The 12,699-nt window shown below is 34.4% G+C and overlaps 1 protein-coding gene across 2 annotated transcripts; it reads right to left on the minus strand.

The window, feature by feature from the left end:
• Window positions 1–272: 272 nt before the first annotated feature.
• On the minus strand, window positions 273–8,273 carry polr3gla (RNA polymerase III subunit GL a). 2 transcript variants are annotated; one of them, XM_079829629.1, is made up of 8 exons: window positions 8,129–8,273; window positions 7,860–7,987; window positions 6,922–7,051; window positions 5,056–5,124; window positions 3,812–3,868; window positions 3,612–3,682; window positions 3,343–3,471; window positions 273–2,109 (listed from the first exon to the last, which is right to left on the minus strand). In XM_079829629.1, exons 2-8 carry the CDS (start codon window positions 7,977–7,979, stop codon window positions 2,023–2,025), a joined length of 663 nt encoding a protein of 220 aa, XP_079685755.1. In that variant the 5' UTR covers window positions 7,980–7,987; window positions 8,129–8,273; the 3' UTR covers window positions 273–2,022. The 2 variants fall into 2 exon arrangements, with proteins under 2 accessions (XP_079685755.1, XP_079685756.1); XM_079829630.1 differs by having other exon boundaries at window positions 7,860–8,020.
• Window positions 8,274–12,699: the final 4,426 nt, after the last annotated feature.

Genomic DNA, 12,699 nt, shown 5'->3' on the forward strand with positions numbered 1-12,699 from the left:
TTTTTCTGACTATCATTTCATGTCAGTCTTTACCGGGGTAAGAGGCATGGTTACACTTATTGTTACACATTACGTGCAGTTTACTGTAGTAATAACTATAAATGATGCATAATTCCTACATGCAACTAACCCTAAACCAAAACCCAATCCTAACCTTATCCATATAGTAAATGCATAGTTAATGATTATTAAACAGTACTTAAATGCATAATTACACTTCAAAACATACAAAATAGTGTAACCAAAAATACTAAAACACGAATCCCATGTATACAGTTTATGTTAAATGTGCATTTATTACTGTCAGGACTGCAGGCATTTAACGTTGCTGCAAGCAATGCTCCATGTTTATTCAACAAAGTCACATGCTGGCCCAAATACGTTCAGTAAGTAAATATTTTCATGTTTCTAGACTGAGTTCATGTCCCAGTTGTGCTATAGGTCACCAAACAGGAGTCAGGCGAGTTTGATTCTTTTTGTTGACACTTCACGTCCTTCACGGACGTGGCATACGTTGAAAAACTTGTTTTTCCTCAGGCCCTGACGGAGAATTCTGCATGCAAGTTGTGTAGGTGTTGTGCAGGTCGTGTAGCCCCTAACTTCATTTGGCCAAAAAGTAATTTGACCCACTTATAGGACTTAAGGAGGCTACATCTTATGTAATTTCATAATTTCGTCTCGTCTTTGAAATAGTTAAATGTAGGCCTACTGACAAACATTTACATTATACTAATTTCTATTTAAACTCTTATGTCATGGATTTAAATATGTAACTACCCAGTTGTAATGACGAAGTAGCTTTTTCACATTTCACCGATTTCAAACAGAAAAGGAGCACGTTTGATTTGACACTTTGTGAATTAGGTTTAATGTTAGAGGCAAGTTTTGTTAGCTTAACTGTTAGCACTGCAAAATGTTACTGCACAAGAAACAAATTTGTCATGTTGCAGTAAAACAAGATGAATATCGCTCAACACGCGCCAAAGCACGAATTTCAAAACTGCAGAATGAAAAGACAGGTCTTATAGCCTACAGACAAATATTTTCTAAAACAAAAAAGCGTACAGAAATGTAATAAACTGACGCATAGACTGTCTCTTGAAATGTCCTTTCTTTTTGAAAGTGCTGATATTGCTTTATGAATTATTTCCTGCACTGCAAAACACGGGGACGTTAAGCTTTAATCAGGTGACTTATTGCAAAAGCTCAGCTGCTAATATTTATACACTGAAGAGAAATATCGCCATCTGCCGGCTGCAGATAGCCAACATTAGGAAAATGTTTGAATGACGTTTCTCCACTCTTAAAGAAATAGCTCAAATGAAAATGTCTTCATTTACTCACATTCAAGACATACAACCCATATCACTTTCTGTCTTTTGTGGAACATAAAAGAAGACATTTTTCTGATGACTGAGTTTCCACTCTTAGCCCCTCATGACCATATACCAGTAATGGAACTGAATAAAGACTGGGCATGTCAAACTCCAGAATAAAAAAAAAAAAAGTAGGCCAGATGATTTTGTCACACACTCAGACAAAAACAAGTTTCTCTCATACAGTTGTAATTTGCAATTCAAGGCATTATCAGGTGTACAGTAAACATGAGATGCATTAAATATGGTCTGTAGTGTCCTCTCCTATATGACAAAAAGGAATAATGGCTTCTGTGTGTTCCCTTTTTAAGCAGAGCTTTCAAATTACAATAATTAAATTAAAAGCACAATTAAATAGTCGTTCAGTAAAATTCCAGCACAGTTAGAATAGCAGCAGTGTTTGTGTTGATCACGCCGTTTGCGTGAAGCAACTTAGAAACTGCAGAACAGCATCTCAATAGCAGCACTGACTTTCTGATCCTAATAACATTATTCATGAAATTAAATTCAGTCACTTGTCTTGACCCGATTCAGTGTGTGTCAAGTTGAAACAGAACACGCTTGAATTAAGACACTTCTTCTTAAAATACACTTTCAGTCCCACTCATAGAATTATGCATCCCCCAGTGATAAGAACTTATATACATCAGTAGACAGCTTCGTCCATATTGTCATCACTATCTGCTCCAAATTCCTCTCCGTTGTCAAAGTAAGACATGATGTAGTCTGTCTCCTGAAACACAGTACACATATTCTGCTGTTAAAAATGCTTTTTTTCTGGGACCCTTTCTAGGATAATTAAAAAGATAGTTTGCAGAAAATGACAATTCTGCCTCCCTTCACCTTTCATTGCTATATGAATCACAAATGAAGATATGATTAAAGGGTTACTACACCTTAAAATGAAAATTATCCCATGATTTACTCATCCTAGGTTTGTCTTCATTCAGACGAACACAATCAGAGTTACATTAAAAAATGCCATTGCTCTTCCAAGCTTTATAATGGTAGTAAATTGCGGTCCTGATTTTGAAGTCCAAAAAAGTGTATCCATCCATTATAAAAGTAATCCATACGACTCCAGGGGATTCGCTTTGCTTCAGGCCTTCGAAGCAAAGCAAAAAATATTCATTTTTAAAACTTTATAGACTAAAATAATTAGCTTCCGGCAGATGGCCTACGCAAGTTTCTACTTACGGCAAAAAGAGTAACCCCTGACGCGATATATGACGTAGAATGTAGGAGTGTCGCAAGCTTTGACGCCTCTCGCAGTTCAAACAAATAGGGCTGGGCAACAAACTCAAGCTCCTCTTCTCTTATACCGAAAATCCTCAGACATTTCTCTTTTAATTTGTGACCGGTGTTTTGTTTTGCCCAATCCTCTGCGCTTCCGCGTTCATCAATACGTCATGCGTCAGGTCAAGGGTTACTCTTTCGTCGTAAAACGATGCGTACAGCCGTCTGTCGGAAGCTATTTTAGTTTATAAAGTTTTAAATATGGATATTTTTCTTGCTCAAATGCATCTATTCAGAAGGCCTTTATTAACCCCCCGGAGCTGTGTGGAGTACTTTTATGATGGGTTTTTGGGATTCAAAATCTCGTCCCCCATTCACTGCCATTATAAAACTTGAAGAGCCAGGACATTTTTAATATAACTCCAACTGTGTTTGGCTGAAAGAAGAATGTCATGTCACACCTAGGATGGCTCGAGGGTGAGTAAATCATTGGCTAATTTACATTTTTGGGTGAACTATCCCTTTAAGCAACCTTTTTCCATTCAATGATAATAAACACTGATTCTGCAAACTATTTATATCAAACGAAAGAAAGAAAGAAAGAAAGAAAGAAAGAAAGAAAGAAAGAAAGAAAGAAAGAAAAAAGTCATATAGGTAAATAAACAATAAATAAAACAGTATCACAAAGAATGCAAGATGTTTTGTCAAATTATGAGAAAAAAAGTCTTACATCTTCAAGCTCCTCTTCATCATAATCTTCGTCCACATCTGGCTCCTCCTCCTCATTATTCTGTTTCTTCTTCTTCTCCTCTTCCTCCTCTTCCTCAGAATGCTGCTCTTGTTCTTTTTTCTCAAGTGTCTAAATGTCATTCCATAACATTATTAACGTGCTGCATACATAGATTAAACAGCAGCATAAAACCCCCCCAAAAAAACAGGAAATAAAGAGAAAGCAAATGGCTAATTTGCGAAAATATTATGGTTTCAGTGAACTCGTACCTCTAGTTTCTGGAGAACCTCTTCTTTACCAGCAGCTACTTTTGGTTTTCGTTGTGGCTTAGCAGCTATGACTATGGAACAAAGACATTAAAAAGAAACATGGTTTACTCCAATTTGAACATGTATTGGCTAGCATGTATTACATTAGACTGTGAACCTACACACATGGTAATAATAATAATAATAATAGATTTCCTCACGTGTTTTTCGGGGCTTCCGTACTTTAATACAAAGCTCTTTTGGCAGTCGGCTCCAGTCTGGAATGAAATCAAATATTTTTTCAGAGAGACCTGACTTTTACATTTCCTTTACTATAAAATGTAATAAGTCAGTTGTGGCATAATAAATAAAGAAGATATCTCATTAAAACTGCTCTACAGTGGTACATGGAGTTTCTTGCATCTTTTGACCAATTAATTTCCATTCATGGTTACTGAATAAATACATTTAAAAATAATTATTTTTTATTTATTTATTATAATTTAGTAGAGAATGATTGAATTTAATAGAGAACTTCCTCTTGTACACTACCATTCAAAAGTCTGTGGTCGGTAAGATTTTTATTTGAGCAAAAATACAGTAAAACATTAATAATATGTGAACTAACATTACAATTTAAAACAACTGTTTTCTATTTGAATATATTTTAATTAGGGCTGTCAAAAGATTAATCGCAATTAATCGCATCCAAAATAAAAGTTTGTGTTTACATAATTTATGTGTGTGTGCTCTGTTAATTATTATTTATATATAAATACACACACATTCATGTATATATTTAAGAAATATTTGCATGTATATACTGTATATACATTTATATAATCTATAATATATATAAATATAAATGTTTTATATATAAAAATGATATTTTTTCTTAAATATATACATGCTTGTGTGTGTATTTATATATAAATAATAATTAACAGAGTACACACACACATATTATGCAAACACAAACTTTTATTTTGGATGTGATTAATCGCGATTAATCTTTTGACAGCCCTAATTTTAATATGTAATTTATTCATGCGCTGTTAAGGCTGCATTTTCAGCATCATTACTCCAGTATTCAGTGTCACACATGATCCTTCAGAAATCAGTCTAATATGATGATTTGCTGCTCAATAAACATTTCTTATAATTATCAATGTTGAAAATAAAATCAAAAAGTTGTGCTGCTTATTATGTTTGTGGTAACAGCGATACGTGTTTTTCAGGATTATTTGTAACATTTTAAATGTCTTTACTGTCACTTTTGATATGTAGTGTCCTTTTGGATGTTATGTATATCAGATACCAGTCCTTGGAATTCATAGCTTAAAACACTTATCCATGTAAATCACAAAGAGACAAAAAGCATCATGAAACTTGAATGCAGTGGAGGATTCAGGTTTCTATGTTTGACTGGTGAATTTCCTCTGCTTAATCATCTATTGTGTCTCACCTGGACTCCATTCAATTGTGTTGTTCTTCGTCTCACCATTTTGGTATTTATCAGAGTAACGTGCCACATCTGAAAAAAAAAGAAGACAATAAAAAGCCGTTCAAACCTGGTCTTCCATGGACCATTCATGCCTGATGGGTCGTTAGCTTTGAATATTTTAGTGACTGCCCACAGTTCAAATGTAAATCTAGAGATTGCATGACCTCATTCTCTAAGGCCCGGTTTTTACACCTGGTTTTAAGATGCGTATTGGTCGATCGGATCACAAGTAGACACATACCAGTTTACACCTGGGTTTTTAATCCATCTCTTTTGTCCACTTTCAACCACTTCTGTCCTGATTTCTACGAGGGGCGGGTCTATGGGTGGGTAATATGGATGGAACGATTACCGGTTTCACTATAAACCACGATAAAATGTACTGACAGTTAGTAATATTGTTTAAAATTTAATTATCATTAAAACCGTGTTTGATTATCACGATTTTGAAAACTCGCGGTAAATCCTGTCCAGCCAGCATCACTCTGGTGAAGGCGCAGTGCTGTTTTTTTTTTTATGAAAAGAAATGGCAGAAGGCAGTGACGGCGCTAAAAGATTTTTCAGCCTTCTAAAAGGACCAAATCTGAGGAGTGGTCATATTTTGGCTTTTACAAAAGTCCTGAGGGAAACTTAATCAAGTATGGTCACTCTGTCTGCAGAACATGCGAAAATAAAGTTGTTGCTATAGGGGCAAACACTTCGAATCTGTCGTTTTCGTGACCACCCACTGTTCTATAGCATCTATAACACAAGGCAAGTGGACTTTGACCTCAATACCAAAACTACGTCTGGGAAATAATTGGACTCAAAGATTTGAGTTGAAATATTTGATCTCACTCACTTGAAATTAACGTGAAGCTTCCACAAAGAAAAGTTTGCAGCAAGTGGCTTTGGGCCAAAGACGAACAAACAAGTTCAGACAAGACTAGGGTGACATTTAAGGGATAATAATGTATATTCATTGTACACTTATAACGCAGATTTTCTTTACCACATAAATAATTACGGGGACAAATTGAATTGAGATTAATGCTTATAAATCCATTTTGTACAGTGTACAAAACAATCCTCCAGACAAGTGTAGTATTAATAGTAAAGTCCTCTGATTTCACTACTTTCGTCTTCATACCAAACTTGGGTCTTCAGCCACATGGTGCAATCAATGAGTACATTTTAGTGGCATCTAGCGGTGAGGTTGTGAATTGCAAACGCCCACTGCTCACCTCTCCCTTTCGAAGCACATAGAGAAGCTACGGTGGCCGACACAGGACAAAGATGTCGTCGTCAGCAGAGAGTAGCAAGCGCTCTGTAGAGCAGTTTGTCCGTTTAGGGCTATTGTAGAAACATGACGATGCAAAATGGTGACTTCACTGTAAGGGGACCCACGGTGTATGTCGATAGAAATGGCTCATTCTTAGGTAATTAAAACATAACGGTTCATTATGTAAGGTCTTTATACACCACTGAAAACATAGTTATGTATATTATATTACATTTCTGTCAATTGATCCTCATAAATACTACACACCGCACCTTTAAATCTTGTCTGGCTAGTGCACTTCCCATAATATTTACACATAAGGTCAGTAGCTGGAGACCACACTAGTGTTTACACTACGAAAGCAATCCGGTCTTTGACTACCTCTAGAAGTGGCTGAAAGTGGACAAGCTCTTTTAGACCCCATTTACACCTGTATTTCTATTTAGTGTTGTCCACTTGTGAACCGATCGACCAAATCGCATCTTAATACCAGATGTAAACAGGGCGTAAGTCACGTTGGATCTTCATTCTTTGTGCTCAGGATTGTCCACTCTTGCCCATTTTACCTGTCTTTGTTCTGGCTTCTCTTATGTGGAATGGCAGATTCTTGCTAGAGGATCTCAGCTCCTGCTTTAGAGCGAGCATATATTCCACCTCTTCTCCTGTAGGCAGAGGCACTGGTCTAAATTGCATAGGCTGAAAAAAAAAAAATACAATTACACTCAAACAAAAACTTTTTCTCAGAATAACCAATTCTCACAAATCAGTAATAAGATATGTATATCATTTATATATGTGTAATAACAACCATTGTAGTTAGAATGTAAAAAAAGATTGTTATTCATGCTACGGTAAAAACCTGTTTCTCTGTACGAAAAACTGCAATAGATCTAACCTTACGTTTCACATAATTTTACAGTAAAATACAATTTATGGAAAGTAAAAAAGGACAAAGATTTTACATTACCAAAATTCCCTGTGTGACTCTTCAATATTGATGGCTTTTCATTTTAAATAATGATTATGTTTCTTCTTAGTTTGTAGTCAGTGATGTACATCTGTTTTATGTTACATCTTATTTTGTTAAAGTGTTTATTGCATTATTTTAGTGTCTTGTGTGTTACTATGAAGGTGTTTTGTACTTTGTGCATGATCTTTATATTAGTTTTTACCTCAGTTTGTGGAAAAACTACATGTAATGAACTGCGATTCGTCATGTGTTTTCTCTTTACCACCTGTGTTATTATGGCGTTTGACGGTATATTTTAAAGGTACAGCTTGGCCTTACTAGTTCAGCAGAAAAAGTACTGTTAGAGTTACCTGTTTAAATGTCTCTGTATTAAATTACAGTTTTAAAATGTAAATGTAAAACTAACAGGTTGTTCTGTAAACATGTTTAAACCACAGCTGACCGTTTAATTATCTGTAAAAAATTACAGAATATTGTACAGAGTATATTATATATTACAATGTAAAGACACTGAAAATACCATTAAACACTTACAGGAAAAAGAGGAGAAGGTGTATGTGTAGATGTGGGTAAAGAATCACCCCTTCCAAAACCCAGTGCGTCCACGCTGAAGGTAAACTGGCTTCTTCCACGACCTCTGCTCCTACCTGCCATGACTGTACCTGTATGGTCAACACATGTGCTTGACTATACAACTAGTCAATAGCAATAAATAACATTCATTACCATGATAAAATCTGCAAGATAGATCCACAAGGATGCTGTATTTTAAGCAGCAATAGATTCGCCACTGAACTTCTTACCTTAAAATGTGTTTCAGGTTAAATCTCCCGTAAATATGTGCGCAGATCAACAGCTGCCTGCTGAATGTAAAGCCATGTGTAAGGCACAATCATTAGGAGCCTACTTGAACACGTGGGTAGTTGTGTTTACATCCGGCACATGTACACGTGTGGTCCGTCTCAGTTTACAATCCAACCAGAAAGACCCCTCGGGTAAAGAGTTCCTAGCACTGACAGCATGCACTACAATTGATTACATTGCTATTACTACTGTTATTAATATGATATTACAACAAATCTTATCTTAATGGTGTTGTAAACACGAATAAAAAAATCGCTTCCTGACAGACATCACTTGAAATAGCTGTCGTGAGAAATCACGTGGTTGCGAGTTGTTGGAGGCGGAGTTATATAAATATATTTAAGGCTTTTTATCTAAATTTTTTTTTTCTTATTTGCGAGAATGTGAAAAGTCGCCACAAGTCGCGTTTTTGTAAGACAAAACGTCATGAGATTTGAAGGTGCCTCTGAGTGTCGAGCGCCCCCTGGAGGAGAATAACTAGGCATGTGTCACTTTGGAAACGGTTCGATATTATTTATTCCAGCAGGTGGCACCAATGGTTATATCCACTTGCATGATTTCACATCACTGAAACTGGCAGAGGGATCTGGCATGCATGACCAGCAACAGGAAATGTCCCATTGTTATATCTGTATGTGACATTTATTTTGCCTATTGCTTAAGTCAAATATTATGGGTGGAAACTTGAGTTATGGAATGTAAGTACGTCTTGAACTTTACATTTGCTTTTCCAATTAACCACCCAATAAAGGCATACAATTAAATATGCATTTGAATGTTCTTTCCTCAAACCATGTACTACAGTATATAGTTGTGGATGCAAATAATTCAATACATTCTATTAAACACACACCATCAAGACAAGATAGAGGCAACTAAATGATGAAGGCATATGATTACAACTGAAAGGTTCTTAAAATGAAAGCAAGTCAGTGCAAGACTCATATGTTGTTGTTTTTTATTTAGTTTTAAATTACAGTTTCTGGTTTGAACAAAAACTACATTTTTGCAGCTGTACTTCAGTTTAAATTCTGCTGAAACGTCTAGGCCTTTTTGCTTCAAACTATAGGCCAATAAAATGACAAAAGGCTAATAATAAATGAAAAGAAAAAAAATTATATATTATACTTAATTATATTATTATAATTAGACAATATAATACTATTTTTGTGTTTTTTATTATTCTCACATATCAGTAAAATCAAATTCATCCCTCTCCACAAGATTTTTATCATGCCAGAAATATGATTATGTGTCCCATTATGAACCATTGTTTGCAAAATGTTTCCATGACAACACATCCTGTGCAGTGCACATGTATCCCTCTCCTTAGGGTGCAGCAGACCCATGTCAGACGCATTAACCTCTGGTTAAACCAACCAAGTTATACCTTTTTGACGCAAGTAGATTTCACAGTGTATTGCGTGCAGGTCAAACAAAATGGCTTTGACGGAGGTCCATGGATCTCAGTGAAGAACAATGAAAAAGCGGATGGAGCAAAACAAAAGAATTGAGATGATTCATAATCTGTTACTAACTTTAGGTCCCATAAAGCCACGCCTCCGTCCATGATTGATTGACATGTGTATTGTGTATCATGTGTGATTGGCAGTCTGTTTCTGGATAAAAGCTTTGCAAATAAAAGATTATACTTAATTTACCCTCAGTGCCACTCTACACAAGACACTCCATTAGAGGAATACTTCAACATTCAGTGAATTTGAATCCAGTTTCTTCAGGATGAGGCACATTGAGTTACATTACACTGGGGCAGTATTGTGCTTCCTGCTGTTTTCTGCAACAGGTGCGTACAAACTTTTACATTTAATGAAATATCTTGAGGACATCACTTAACTGAGTTCATGTGAACACAATGTTATGGTAACTCACTTTCTCTTTTTTTTTTATTTCATTCATTGACTCCCATATTCAGCTTGTAGAAGTCCATATTAGTTTAATAGATCTTTACATCTGCTCTTTTTTGAGGGTGAGGAAGAATATGCTTTATTGCTTATATTATGAGAAAAAAAATGGTTTGTGACAAACACAGGTTGTCCTTTGTCAAGTTAATGAATCAAGAACACAAATCAAACATGCCAATAAGAAAAAAGTGCTCAAATAATTTTAAAAAGCCATCACATTTGGAAAATATCAATGTGTAAACCCAGTTTGTTCAAACCATACAACTGCAGGAATGTTTGTGATAATAGAATAAGATAAAAATATTATATTCTATTTAGAAAATGTCTGATCTCATTATTGTCAGTAGTCTTGAATAGTTAATAAAAAATATTTTTCATGGAGATTTGTAAATAAACTATTAACATAAATTGGAATTACTCATTAGAAAAGCAATTTGGAATTGCAATGTCCTGACATTGACATAAGCTGAATATGATTATTTTTTGGAAAAATACACAGCCACGACCAACCTCATAAGCAGACCTAGAAAAAGGAAATAAATAAATTATATATAGTTTTGTGGCCGTGTCTTTTCCTTAAATAGTCCTGATCTAATAGATATACAGCATATAGTCACCATCTAATAATAACAAAACAACAATAATAATTTATTATATATAATAATTTTATATATATATATTAGATCCAATATACACACACACACAATATAATATATACACAATATAATAATAATAATATATTATTATTATTATTATTATTAGTAGTAGTAGTAGTATTAGATGGTGACTATATATCTAGATTATGACAACCACTTTATTTATTAAATTTTTCTAGGTATGTATATATATATATTATTATTTATTATTATTATTAGATGGTGAATATATGGTTACTAACATGGCAATGAATAAGCTTATTGCTTTTGTAGGTGCTCAGCCCTTGAGCATTTTAAAGATTGTTGAGGAGCTCCAGTCAGCCCCACACGCCTACTCTTCACCCCTTTACTCATTTTCCCTCTGCATGGAGATCACCAACCGCGTCTTCAATGACTCCCTCCTTAACACAAGCTCGCAGCAGTACAAGCAGATGTATGCCGAGGTTTCTGGAGTTGTAAGTGTTTCCTGCGATTTATCAGTAGACAGATGTCAGTACCATTTTACAAATAAAAGCAAAAACATTTTAAGTAGCTATGTAAATTGCTGTTGACCCTAAGAGAGATCTGGTTTGACCTTCACAGTTGGACGTGGCCTTTAATTGCTCTAACTGTGACACAAGAGAAACGTACAGAGGGGTAACCAACATACAGTTCAGGTAAAACTCATTTGATTCTTTTTATAAAGGTGTTCTTTCTGATGAACTGAACTGAGAATATAAGTGCATGCTCTTGTGAAAAAGAAGTGTGCTTAAACTGTACTTGCGGAATGTAATGAAAGAAAGGGACACATAAGTGTACATAAAGAGAGTACACTTTGATGAGTGTACTTTACAATAATGTCAAATTAATTTAAAGTCTTTTGTCATGCATTAAAGAAGTAGACTTGTTTTGATGTGTTGACTAACAAACTAAAACACTTTTAGCTGTTTTTAACTGCACTCAAAAAAATGATTCTTTAAACTTACTTAATTTAATTATGGACAGTGGTTCCACACAAGCAAATTGCTTTTTATTAACATTAATGGAATTTTTCTAATCTATGTAAACTCCTTGTGTTGGGACAACACGACTGAATGGGGAAGAATCTATGTGAAATAGTAATGTTGAACTAAATCAGTGGAATTGCTTCCCTATAAATAAAATCGGTTAAGTTAAATGAACATGCACACTCAAAAAAATAACTCATTGGACAAACTCAATTTACCTGAGGGGAGGTTTTCCATCCAATAAATATGTGTAACCCCAACTCATAAAAAACTAATTCATACAATGAAATGTAATTGAGTTGGTTCAACTCAATTTTATCTAATAGTTTAATTGATATTTATATACGTATAACATTACTTTTTTTTCTTGTCAAACTTAAATTTAAAAAAAAATTGGAAAACCAATTATAAGCAATTTATTTCATCATCATATACAATGTATATAATGAATATATAAGAAAAGAGGTTTGACATTAGCATAGATCACTGGCGCCACTCTTCAGCATAACGGTAACCACAAAATTAAAAAAACATTACAGAAACCTCTCTAAATGTCCAACATAACTGAACATTAAACACTAACATTACTAACAACATCATTCCCTTTACAGAAAAACATATAAAATAACACTTTAATCGCTAAATTTACTCTCCTAATGGAGTCCCTTGCAAAGCATGCTGGGAACTGCCCAGTTAGTTATGTCAACACAAATATTTAATGTAGTTTTAACACAACTGAATTAAGTAAACTTCAGTTTTAAATATATTAGGTTGATTGAACACAATTAAATTAAGTTGTGACAAAATTAAATATGTTTAAGTAAAGTGAACAGAATTTAAATGTGTCACATCTATGAAGGGCTTGAATCATTTTTTTGAGTGTGTGTTCTTTAATATTTACATTTAAAGTTAATGTATTTAAAATGTACTAAATGTACCATATTTC

This window comes from Gobio gobio (assembly GCF_949357685.1).
Source record: "Gobio gobio genome assembly, chromosome: 11".
Classification (NCBI taxonomy): Eukaryota; Metazoa; Chordata; class Actinopteri; order Cypriniformes; family Gobionidae; genus Gobio; species Gobio gobio.

What these genes read in the sequence shown, in the direction of transcription:
- polr3gla (XM_079829629.1), bottom strand. Translation starts at nt 7,979, where the DNA reads ATGGCAGGTAGGAGCAGAGGTCGTGGAAGAAGCCAGTTTACCTTCAGC. An exon ending in AGAAGCCAGAACAAAGACAG is followed by an intron (nt 5,125 to 6,921) that starts GTAAAATGGGCA and finishes TTTTTTTTTCAG; the next exon opens with ATGTGGCACGTTACTCTGAT. An exon ending in AGGTTCTCCAGAAACTAGAG is followed by an intron (nt 3,472 to 3,611) that starts GTACGAGTTCAC and finishes AATGACATTTAG; the next exon opens with ACACTTGAGAAAAAAGAACA.